This window comes from Rhyacophila brunnea, unplaced genomic scaffold (assembly GCF_057557595.1).
Source record: "Rhyacophila brunnea isolate RB1 unplaced genomic scaffold, BYU_Rbru_1.0 scaffold_1, whole genome shotgun sequence".
In the NCBI taxonomy this organism is placed as follows: domain Eukaryota; kingdom Metazoa; phylum Arthropoda; class Insecta; order Trichoptera; family Rhyacophilidae; genus Rhyacophila; species Rhyacophila brunnea.
This window is the reverse complement of record NW_028232751.1, coordinates 52,438,000-52,451,140: the sequence shown is the minus strand read 5'-3', so window position 1 is coordinate 52,451,140 and position 13,141 is coordinate 52,438,000. Positions and strand designations below refer to the sequence as shown.

At 33.4% G+C, this 13,141-nt stretch overlaps 1 protein-coding gene across 3 annotated transcripts; it reads right to left on the bottom strand.

Moving 5' to 3' along the window:
• Positions 1-3,747: 3,747 nt before the first annotated feature.
• Positions 3,748-11,512, bottom strand: LOC147079951 (uncharacterized). Of its 3 annotated transcripts, XM_085951622.1 has the most exons (7): positions 11,434-11,512; positions 10,396-10,723; positions 9,130-9,537; positions 8,338-8,397; positions 6,475-6,534; positions 4,894-4,953; positions 3,748-4,167 (listed from the first exon to the last, which is right to left on the bottom strand). In XM_085951622.1, exons 2-7 carry the CDS (start codon positions 10,705-10,707, stop codon positions 4,156-4,158), a joined length of 912 nt encoding a protein of 303 aa, XP_085807748.1. In that variant the 5' UTR covers positions 10,708-10,723; positions 11,434-11,512; the 3' UTR covers positions 3,748-4,155. The 3 variants fall into 3 exon arrangements, with proteins under 3 accessions (XP_085807748.1, XP_085807824.1, XP_085807881.1); XM_085951698.1 differs by lacking the exons at positions 6,475-6,534; positions 8,338-8,397; XM_085951755.1 differs by lacking the exons at positions 4,894-4,953; positions 6,475-6,534; positions 8,338-8,397.
• Between the last annotated feature and the right edge of the window lie 1,629 nt (positions 11,513-13,141).

Below are 13,141 nucleotides of genomic sequence, written 5' to 3'. Positions count from 1 at the left end.
AAAATAATTATATTTCTAAAACATCTGAAAATAGGATAACATACATGAAACTTACTACGTATTTTGGTAATATAGCGTCACTAATTATACAGAATTTATGGGGTTTATTTATTTTTTCATTGTTGATTATTATTTATAATATTAAATGAATGTTATATTATAATAAAAATATATTTTTATTGTGCAGTATATATTAGTCTGTGAGAAAAAATCATTCAAAATTGGCTAATTTATGCTCAAACTAAAATGGCTTTAAAATCTTTATTTTTCTGATATTAAAAAAGTGCGTGGATTAATCAATTAAAAGTATTATTCTACACATTTCTTAGACACAATCTACACCTCCAAAACTATTATTAAGTTCTACAGCCATTGTGGCGAGAGTCATTTTGGCCAATTTCGAAAACAGGACTGAGTATTTGTCATTTATTTTTAAAAGTAACGTGATTCGTAAAATTTAAATGACACTAATAGTTGCATTAGAATACTATTTATCAGATTTTAAATAAATAAAGAGTTAATTGTCTATCAATTCGTTTTAACCGTGCTTGGCATTTCCACGTTTCCGAGAAGACAGGAAAAAACGGGTCCAATGACCTAAAAATAAGAATTACAGTTTGTTTTGAAAACAACGTAAGTACATATAGTGAGGTTTACTCCTAAAACATGTGTTATTGACGACGGTGACGGTAGGACCTTAACTGACAATGCCTATGTTGTAGAGAAATGGATAGCGTATGGATAGTCACTGATCCGGATGATTTGGTCATCGAACAGCCTTCTGTTCGCTGGGTTGGCCCCACTAGACCCGAGTCACTCAAAAAATTAGTGCAACTATCTGGGATCTGGGACATCCACTGTTTACTTTAATAATCATATGCGGCATCTCTAAAAGACAAGAAAGCGCGGACGACAAAAACGGATGCTAGCGATCCGAATAATAAATTACGAAATGACTACCACCCATGTGTTTTACATTTGGTGCATTTCCAGTTATAGTATTGTTATGGTCGTCTTGGTTCGACCGGGAGGATATCTTCGTGAAGCGTGACTGTTACTAATTTATATACTTTATACACTTACAGAACACTCTCAGTAATCCGCCGCTCGATTATCCGACAACTACTATAATCCGCTGTTATTTTTACTAGTTGAAAGCACAAACTCAAGCTCTATAATTTGCTGGTATTCGATTGTCAAATTCAGTAGTCCACCGCGTACAAGTATACAACGCAGATGAGACGAGTTTATCTTGGAAACTTCTCCTTCGTAAAATGTACGTTCATCGCGAAGAAAGTAATGTACCAGGGAGGAAAGTGCCCAAGGACCGCATCACAATTATACCATGCTCCAATACAACTGGAACACACAAACTGAAGCTTTTGGTCATAGGGAAAGCCAGGAATCCTATGCCATTCAAGAATATCTGCCTCACCTGAACAACTGGTCGTGTCAAGTGATTTACTGTAATGTATAATTTAGTAAATACTTGATTTTGATTATAAATAAAATCATAATTTTCTAGTATAAATTTCTCAAAAAAACTATTTTACAAAATACTTGTTTTAATTTTGACCATATTTTGTATGTATGCACTATAATCCGCCACTTTCACTAATTGGACACTTGTCTGGTTTTTGGGGTGGCGGATTACTGAGAGAGTACTGTATATACATAATAAACTAGAAAATTGTGTTTATATGATATAAGACATTTTGAAGTGGTCGAATATTGATTCTCAATGGAAGTCTTCTTTATATATAATAAATTTGAATGCGGTGTTGAATAAATTTAAAGAAATCCCTATTAATTATTAATACTGTTTATTATTTATTTCTGATATTTGAAGGGCTTCTTCCATATTTAGTGTGTTGTAGTTGTCATTATTTCAGTTCGTTATCTGGCGCAATGCATAATATTATGAATTCTGCAGGACAAGGTCGCAGGACCACGTCGTATCATTTGGTCCTGTAGACTTTGTTATAAAGTTTTCATTATTAAAATCAGACATAAAACTGAAATATTTGAAAGTGTGAAAAATACTATAAGGTAGCTTTCAAAATTACCTGACGGATGGCATTCATAAATAAATTTCACAAATTTTACGAGTTACTGCCTTCTTCCTTGGAAGGGCAGTGTAATAGTATTTATTATATTCCACATTATCTGTAGACTTCAGAACAGCATAATAAGCATATTATGACACCATCATCAGGACAGCACTGTTTGAAGCGATGCACGTTCAAAATAGCAGACAAAATATGTAGTGCGTGTCCAGAATGAAGTCTATGTGATTTTAATAAAGGCTAGTTAAGACGAAGAATATCCGTATGTGAATAATGTTTTCCATTCGTACATTCGACATTTGTATCAAAATATTTAAAATGTTCGTAAACAGATATAATACAACTATCGAACAGTTTTGTCTACAATGTTCATTTGTTTATGCACATGAATATATTGGTAAAATAACTTATGGCAGTGAAACCGTATTCAATAAACCTGCACAACTGCTGGTTTATGAAAATGATATTAACATAATCGGAAGATCCAAGAGCCACAGTTCGAGGTTTATCAACGGGTTGAATCCCAAATGGAAGTGAACAATTTTGTGCACCTGTATAGATAGAACTGCTTGGAAGGTGTGCATGTTTATTTATTTATCCGAAAAAATAATACAACAGTGTATGCAAAATAATAGGTATATATTTCATATCAATTATACATTGGCAGCATAATGTGTACATCATCATGACTAACAAACCATATCACATTGGAAAACTTAATAATCATAACAAAAAAAATATATTTATTAACACAGACGATTTCCATATCACATAATATGTTGGATAAGTCTCGACTAAATTTATTCTAGTCTTACTTGAACAACGAAAATAAATGCCAAAAATATTCAACATAATCAAAGAAAATAACAAAATTTGAACATTCATAAGTGTAAATACTATTTACTTAGACATCGTCAATAGTATTTACGTATTTGTTTCTTCAATATTAAATTATCACAGAAGAATTACATATCATATATTTATTCCTCATAATCAATTAAGTAAATAGGATTCATATACAAAAACTAGACAATAAATACCACATTAACAATTCTGTGGATAAACTTAATTTCATTTCATTAATTAAGATTAGATTCCTTTGGTAGAATTCCATTCTACAATAATTATTGCATAATATTAAAATCCACAAATGAAGTTTTTTTAGTTAACGATAAATAACTATTTACCGGTAACCATTATCAAGACTATGGTAAGTTTAGAACAAAAGCAAGACACGTAATGATTATGGTGTTATGTATAACCAAAATAAATATCAACGAAAGAACTAAACTTGTGGAATTTAATATTATGTATTACCATTCTAACCATTGCGGGTTTCACATCTATCAACAGTAAATATATTAGCCAATCAACGGCTAGATCAAAAAATATCTTATACATTTCAACACTTCCTACGTTAAAGGTCGGAATTGCGTTTTTGGCTTTCGTTGCCTTAATTAATAAATAAATAATTTTAAAGATAATAAAACAATATCAAAAAAAAAAAAAACAGTAAATATTGTACCTATAGGCATAACTAAAAAATTATGATTCCAGCTTTTAAATTAACATTGTGAAGTCATTGAAATCGTAATACTGAAAAGTTTCCATTTTGCAGTTCCGACCTTATACGAAGGAGGTATCGATTTGATTAATTTTTAATTTTATAATTCTCATTTTTCGAAATGACTAGGCTCATTTGGCTATCTCAAAAATATGTTATTACTTATTAGTATCACAAATGGATTACAATCCTCATAGTACGTATTATTATACTTTATAGTTCAAGTAATACATAATAATTTAATAAGTTTCATTTCTATAGATAATAAAGATCTTAGTGTAAATACATTGATTCAAAAATGTTCAAAAAGCGAGACAAATAGATCGTAACATTGTAAATAGTAAATAGTAAATTTTAAATTGTAAATTGTAAGTATAAAAAGCTATCATTAATAATTGATAATAACAATATTTAATTCAAAAATGTCAACAAAAACGGGACAAATTGAATCTAATAACAACAATTAAATAAATATATTATATAAACAGTCTTTTCGTTCCGTCATCAGTCTTTGGTTTGCATCCGTTAGAGAATTACCTGGAAGAAAACCAAATGTCAGAATTACTATAAATCACATTGCCAATAACTAGTGTATTTAGAATCTAATCCAGTCTTTACACCACTCCAGGATGGCTCCCGCTGAGCGAGACGGATACAGCGTTGCAATGTTTAGCATAAAAGCTAAAATGTATTATAACATCACTAGTCATGGCGGCTTACGAAAGCTCAGAGCAACCGTATACTGTGCTTCAAGAACAGATGTTTGCGGTAGAAATCGTTTAGGGTGGTATGACTTTAGGAGTAACGAGGAGATAAGAGAACGGACCGAGTAGCCACCATCACACTGACAGTGTTAAGCCAACCAGACGTGCGGTGTCTTGAAAGGCTGACGAGCGACAGGGGTTCTTGGAGACGACATGCGGTGTCCATATGCTACAACTAAGAGGCGAACATGGTAAAATAATGAGAGATATTATGTGTGTTTGTTTATATGTTGTTTTATGCACCCTACTGACATACGAAAAGAAAAATTTTAATATATCTTGGCAGTGAATGACATTTTAAAATCTGAATTTACCATTAGTCATGTTCAACTATAACACAGCAAAATATGGTTAACTCACAATGTCCAAACGCTCACTAAAACATACACATACCAGTCCCATGTTTTACTGATTGAACCAATTCAGTAGATTAACCAACCATTGTAAGCAAATTCAATATATATTTGGCCTGTAGGTAGAGCGGCAAGGCAATAATTACCTTTGGGTCCATCATGACAATTTCCTTAATGAATGCGGCTCTGCTACGAGTATTGTAAGCCTGAAAAAACAATACTTAATTAAATATCTCGCAAGTAAGCTGTAAATGCTGGTAAGTGTGATTTATTTTCTCAGATCTAGCCGATGAATTGATTTCTCATTAAATTGCTCCATATTTGTATCAAGAATGTCAGACATCGCTTATAATCAGTATCTTTAGAATTATCTTCAAATGTGTTAATCGTGCCCATTTTTTGAATAATAAAATGCTTAGGCATTAGGCATTAGGCAAATTTGGGATCACAAAGATTATATATAAAATAATTTTTTTATCGTAAATATGTCACTATATAATGTCAACATTAATTTTACTAATGGTTTTGTAAATGCATTTAAAAATTAATGAATTTAAAAAATCTTAACACCACTGCACATGGACGTACTGAAATATGACTATATTCTCAAACATTAGAGCGAGAGGTTTAAAAGAATACTATTTTATGTAATAAAAATACTTTATGCAGTCATCAAATGTTTAAAATAAATATAAAGGATAATAAGACTTCAAAATTATATAAATAGATTATCTACAACGTTTGAGGAATGTCCAGGGATATGTTCTGAAAATACCATAAAAGCTCCATTTTGACCTACGCTGAGCATGTGGGCCGTTAAGAAACGATACCCCGGAAGTGACATTTTATAAAAATAAGTTTTTTGCATTATTGAATATACATAGTAGTAGTATCGGCATCTTCCGACGAAAGCTCAAAATATTTAGCTCCTAAAAATATTATTTGAAATGATATCTCGTATCTACTATAAAACTAATGATAACACGTAAATGCGTCATTATATTTGCCGCCAGCCACCTGTCAGATGCATGCAAGTAATCCTCATACTACATACATACATTCACAATTATAGATGACAAAGACATTGATTTGTAACATCAAATATCAAACACATAGTGTGCAGGCAAGATCTTTTCCTCTCCTGTAATGTTGTTATTTTGTCACTTATGAGTCTCGTTTCTTAACCATCGGTATATTATTTTAGTTGTATAATCTGAGTGATGAATTGCTATCAATGTTACTAGTAAATTACCATGCTCGGATCTTGATGCACCGGCTAGACAGCATCGACTTACCTGCGCGGTATAGTTTGTGCAAAATTTTTTTTTTCTTCTTTTTCTTTCGATCATGTCCGATCCAAATAGAATCATATGGGCCTCCACAGAGTAGAGGTTTGTATTGACAGATTTTGTTTTTTACGAGAAATGAATGATGTGAATGAGCGTCTAGCCGGCGCATAAGCAAAGAATATCGGCCTCCACAGAATGGAGATTATACTAATAGACGTTTCTACGGAGAATAATCTAAGCCATTTGCCCACCTCGTTGGGTCCTTCCACTGGATCAAATACATATTTTAAAAAACAATATGCATTTTTCCCACGGCTTCTTAATTAAAGATGGCCGTTCTATGAACTAGGTCAATGTAGATGCACTGTGGGTGTTATCATCATCACAACCACGTTACAAACTGAGATAAAAGAAAAATCAAAAATAAATATTACTTACTCCACCGTTTGTCGTGGCCTTTGCTTTCACCACTCTTCGACTAGGATTAGATTTCGAAACCTGAAAAATTTGAAAAACCTCATTTAATTTCGACCAGAATAATCAAAAATCAGCATTAATTTTGCATAGCTTAACTACTGGGAAATGCCAATAGAAATGACGTATGTCAAAAAAATACTACCTTATTCTTAGGTCAATAATTATTATAAAGCAATCATTATTCGTAGGGTGTTTACCACATTTGAATGGTCAAAGACAACGCTTATAATCAGTATCTTTAGAATTATCTTCAAATGTGTTAATCGTGCCCATTTTTTGAATAATAAAATGCCTAATTCTTGTCAAATTTAGGATCACAAAGATTATATATAAAATAAAATTTTTTATCGTAAATATGTCACTATATAATGTCAACATTAATTTTACTAATGGTTTTGTAAATGCGTTTAAAAATTAATAAATTTAAAAAATCTTAACACCACTGCACATGGACGTACTGAAATATGACTATATTCTAAAACATTAGAGCGAGAGGTTTAAAAAAACACTCTTTTATGTATTAAAAATACTTTATGCAGTCATCAAATGTTTAAAATAAATATAAAGGATAATAAGACTTCAAAATTATACAAATAGATTATCTACAACGTTTAAGGAATGTCCAGGGATATGTTCTGAAAATACCATAAAAGCTCCATTTTGACCTACGCTGAACATGTGGGCCGTTAAGAAACGATACCCCGGAAGTGACATTTTATAAAAATAAGTTTTTTGCATTATTGAATATACATAGTAGTAGTATCGGCATCTTCCGACGAAAGCTCAAAATATTTAGCTCCTAAAAATATTATTTGAAATGATATCTCGTATCTACTATAAAACTAATGATAACACGTAAATGCGTCATTATATTTGCCGCCAGCCACCTGTCAGATGCATGCAAGTAATCCTCATACTACATACATACATTCACAATTATAGATGACAAAGACATTGATTTGTAACATCAAATATCAAACACATAGTGTGCAGGCAAGATCTTTTCCTCTCCTGTAATGTTGTTATTTTGTCACTTATGAGGTCTCGTTTCTTAACCATCAGTATATTATTTTAGTTGTATAATCTGAGTGATGAATTGCTATCAATGTTACTAGTAAATTACCATGCTCGGATCTTGATGCACCGGCCAGACAGCATCGACTTGCCTGCGCGGTATAGTTTGTGCAAAAATTTTTTTTTCTTCTTTTTCTTTCGACCATGTCCGATCCAAATAGAATCATATGGGCCTCCACAGAGTAGAGGTTTGTATTGACAGATTTTGTTTTTTACGAGAAATGGATGTCAGCCACTTGCTCAACCTATTAGGTCCATACCCTGACACAAACAAATTGAAAAAACAATATGTGTACTTGTCAGACCCAGGATTCGAACCTGGGACCCACAGCGTTATAGTCCAACGCTTAAGCCGCGCGGCCACCGTGGGCGTTAGCGGAACACTTTTTGGTTTGCGCGACCTACAGTTTTCCCGTCCATACAAACCGGTTTGCGCAGGTTAGTTTGTGGTGTGATGTGAATGAGCGTCTAGCCGGCGCATAAGCAAAGAATATCGGCCTCCACAGAATGGAGATTTTACTAATAGACGTTTCTACGGAGAATAATCTAAGCCATTTGCCCACCTCGTTGGGTCCTTCCACTGGATCAAATACATATTTTAAAAAACAATATGCATTTTTCCCATGGCTTCTTAATTAAAGATGGCCGTTCTATGAACTAGGTCAATGTAGATGCACTGTGGGTGTTATCATCATCACAACCACGTTACAAACCGAGATAAAAGAAAAATCAAAAATAAATATTACTTACTCCACCGTTTGTCGTGGCCTTTGCTTTCACCACTCTTCGACTAGGATTAGATTTCGAAACCTGAAAAATTTGAAAAACCTCATTTAATTTCGACCAGAATAATCAAAATTCAGCATTAATTTTGCATCTCAATAAAGGAACATATACATAACAGTATCCCGCATTTATCACTTTTTTAGGGTCCCTTGAAAAACGTAGAATCGGGGTTTCACTGTAGTAACAATTTTTGATATATCTAGTGGGGATACGAAACTGGAGAATATTGTGTAATTCCTTGCATTTAAGTAACAATACATAATAAATCGGCCTAATAGGGTCAAAAAATGTATCTCATTGTCTTACTTTACAGTAGACCCCAAAAACAAATGAATTTACATTCCACTGACATTAACAAGAAAGTATTTTCACGAGATATGACGTATTGAACTATATTTTAACTGATGAACTTTTTGTCTCTCTTTCTCCCTTTCTCTTGTCTATTTGTGACTAAACGTAATATGTTATTTTATGTCCAGTACCATACGAAACTCAAAACTGCGAAAAATTTTGATACATTTGATACTTTTGACCCTAATGGCCCAAAATCATACATTGTATTATAAACACCATTAATTAAAACCTGATAAAATTTGGGCAATTTTCTTCAGCAATAATGACAATCTCTTATTCTCAACTGCGGTGACTTCTGGTTTAAGCCACGATATAGAAGTCAGTCAACAGTGGATAGACTCAAATGAATAGATTTACCAGGCATTATTATAATGAACGTGTGCGCATAAAAAAATCGCTTACCCGCTTCGGTGATTTCTCCGATGACAAGAGTTCATTTGCATTATCTTCCATGCATATTACTGTGGAAGGAACCGTGAAGGAGTTATCCGTGTAATCCATGAACATATATGGAAACTCCATGGAGTCATGACAGACATCTGAGACTGACACAATTTCTTCTATTACTGGTGTAGAAACAGTGAAAGGCTTATCGACATCATCCTTATATATGTAAGGTAAATTCACTGGGTCATTTGACGGGAGTTTACAAAATACAGACTGCGGGTCTTCAACACTGAAGGTTTTGCCGGCGTCAACAATTTCAGCGCTTGTCGTACCTTCTGAAGTTGTTACATAACCACTATCCAGATCTATTTCAATATCAGGGTAATGCTCAACCAAACCTAGATCATTATCATTTGTGGTTACCTGTGTATTAAATAATAAAAATTAATTTTAACAAGTTACTCATTAAGCCTTAAAGTCAATTTTTGAACTCACAATGTTCGGTTGATACAAGAATTTTGACAGTCATGAATTATTTAAATTATATCGAATAATTTATATGAAATTGCATAAATAACTCGCTTTGAAATATAAACTGAGAACGCATCCTAACGTTCATTAAATTTTCACTTTTGGGTATACTCATCCGTTCGGATATGCGTCTCCGTTGCCAGTTTGCACGGGAATAACTGTAAGCCGACTCTCACATCAAAACACGTCTCGCCTTAAAACGTGTCGAATACGTCAATGTGACGTCGTCGTTATTCAACACAAATAACAAAACACACATTGTCAAATGGAGCTCCGCAGATTGGTCGAATGCGACTGTTTCGCTTGAAAAAAACATCTGGTTGTTGCAATCGACAAGCTGCATCCTTCTCGGGCTCCGAGTCCAAGGGTCGAAGTCACATGCGAACACCCACGAATTGGTCATTCCTATACCGGCTCGCCGATTACTGCATTCAAATATCTATATGTTTCGAAGGCTACGGGCAACTGTCGCTAGGTAGATGTGCGCGGTATTCACCAGCAACACTGGATCTCAGTTCTCGGAAATTTTGTTCGGCAGTTTTGATGTGAGAGCCGGCTTATTTCTGTCAAATTGTTTTTTCTCTCAGTGTCGGTTCCCTGTCGCCAGTGTTGCCATCCGATGCTATATTGATAGTATATGAAATATATTGTTTATCGGGGTAATTACAATACCTAATCAATATGTATGATCAGATTGACAAGCACAAATTAGAGCTCAAATAATATATATCAAATATTTCCATAACTTACCCGCTTCGGTGACTCCTCAGGTAAAGTAAATGATGACAAGAGTTCCTTTGCATTATCATCTACGACTATAACCGTGGACGAAACTGCGAAGGAGTCATCTATACAATCCATGAACACATATGGCAATTTTGTTGAGTCGCGTAATACTGGAGGAATATAATCAATTGAGTGCAAATCTATCGCTTCTACGAGGGTTGGATATGTGTTGTCTAAAAATGAAATGTCAAAATCCAAATTTGGAATTTCTTCTTCATGTCGCGGTAAGTATGCATCTAATATTTCGTCAATCGCTGCGTCTGACCAATTCTCCATTGCGGTATTTGGTTATCTGCATATTAAACAAAACAGATTATTTTTTAAAGTTTCGCCATTCTAACCTTAAAGGAAAGTATAGAATTCACACCGTAGTTTAATACAAGAATGTTGAGGGTTAAGAATTATTTAATAATATGAACAAATAACAGTAATTGACTGGATGACTATAATCTCAGAGTTTATAGGAATTACATAAATAACTTGCGATTAAAAGACAAACTGACAGCCTATGCTATGGCATTGATTTTAATATCATTGACAATATATGAAATATCACTTTTTCAGGATAATTATATCACTGACAATGATGTTTTTATGGTAATCAATATATACAATCAAGTTAACCAAGTCTCCATTGCGGTATTTGGTTATCTGCATATTAAACAAAACAGATAATTTTATAACAGTTCTAACCTATAACCTAAAAGTAAAGTATAGAAACCACAGCATACCTACATATGAAAGAATGTTGACGGTTATGAATTATTTAATATTACATATAAGAGTAACCTACTGAAAGTCTATAACCTGATAATTTATATAAAATTGCATAAATAACTCGCTTTGAAATATAAACTGACAGCCGATGCAATTGTTTTTGAAGTCGTTCATAACGTATGATATATACTGTTTATCGGGCTAATGATGATATCGGAGATTGTCGGTGGGTATTTTTAATATAAACAATATAGAAAATCAAGTTGACAAGCACAAAATACTTACCGATGTTATAAAAACCAAACACAAAGAGGATTTAGATTTAGCGACGCCGGCGCGCTGTCAAATATTTTGACGAATGAACCATAGATAAGAATGAACTTCAAAGAGCTATTTTATTGCCATACGCCAAAACGCTCATGGCTTGTTTCTTTTAAATTATTTTCAAATTATTTCATTATAGTAATATTAAATTTATTAAAAAGATACATGTGTTTGATACAATCAATTAAATAAAATATTCATTTACAATAATTCTCAACATTTTGAAATTTAAATTAGGTATAGGAATTAGGATTTAAAAATAATGTAAAAGTGGTATAATTTTACCCCAGTTTATGTACGGTAACTTATTTTAATTTTAATCCACTAGGTATTTATTATTTTTTTAATTGATAATTAAGGTAGGTATACAAAATAAGACTTGTGAGTCAGCAATTAAAATTTTTATTTACAATAATTCTCAACATTTTTAAATTTAAATTAGGTATTATTGACGACGATGACGGCAGGACCTTAACTTACAATGCCTATGTTGTAGAGAAATGGATAGCGTATGGATAGTCACTAATCCGGATGATTTGGTCGTCGAACAGCCTTCTGTTCGCTGGATTGGCCCCACTAGACCCGAGTCACTCATAAAATTAATGCAACTATCTGGAACCAGTGGCGGCCGGTGGTCTTCAGAATAGCATTTTCTGGTAGTGTGCAATGGTTTACCTTCTATACCCAGCATTGGGGCATACTGCATGCACAAGTTCGCGCCACTTCCCTCGGTCCAACGCCAACTCTTGCGCCTCCCGCCATGTCAGACCTGCAGCACGTAGGTCGCTTTTTGCAGCACGTAGGTTGCTTTTGTAGCACCGCTGCAGGGTGAGGGAGGGCTGGCCATGGCAACGGAACCCTTGAGGCTGTGCCATAAGGGTATGAAGTGTCACACTCTTTGGCGGCATCAGGAACATTTGTCCTAGCCACGTAAAGGTCGTAAAGCGTCTCTTCATGATAACCTTAATCACCGAAGGCTGCCGTGTCAATAAGCTAAAATAATATCATAGCGTATCGTGCACTAATACGTATCTGAAACGTCGAACTTCTCAGAAGGTAAATTAAATATGTCTCTGTTTATTTATTCTATTTCTTAAAAAAGTTTTTAAACAGTTAAAATGATTTAATATCAATAAAGAAAAATAAATGTCACGGTTTATGGCTTTACGCTCGAACAATGAATGCGTCAGCCAAATATGAACCGTTCTAAAAACGGATGACGGACGTTTGGTCACTTTGTTAATAGTGAAAAGCAGTATGTTTTTTTCTTAAATTTTACATTATTATTAATTTAAATGAAATTATAAAATAAACTAACATTGCGTGGGTAATATTTATATTGTAAATCAGCGTTCCTTCAAACTCAGATTTATTTCTGATATATTTATATGTCATTAAAAGTATGTTTCTCTTATATTATCGTTCTTATTTATTATTCAGCTACGACCTACTACTCATGTAGTGCTGCTGTGTTTTTTTGAATTTTGATTGAATGTATTTGAGTGGTTTAGAAATAAATGCGGGAGTTAGTATTTTCGTAAAAGTTTGGCGATTCATTAAATCTTAAATGTGAAATTGTTAAAAATTAACTCGCCTACATTGTTATAAAACAGAAACTGGCGTTTTTTTTTCTAGAGTCCTAATTTCGTGCGCCGATCATAAAGTGTGT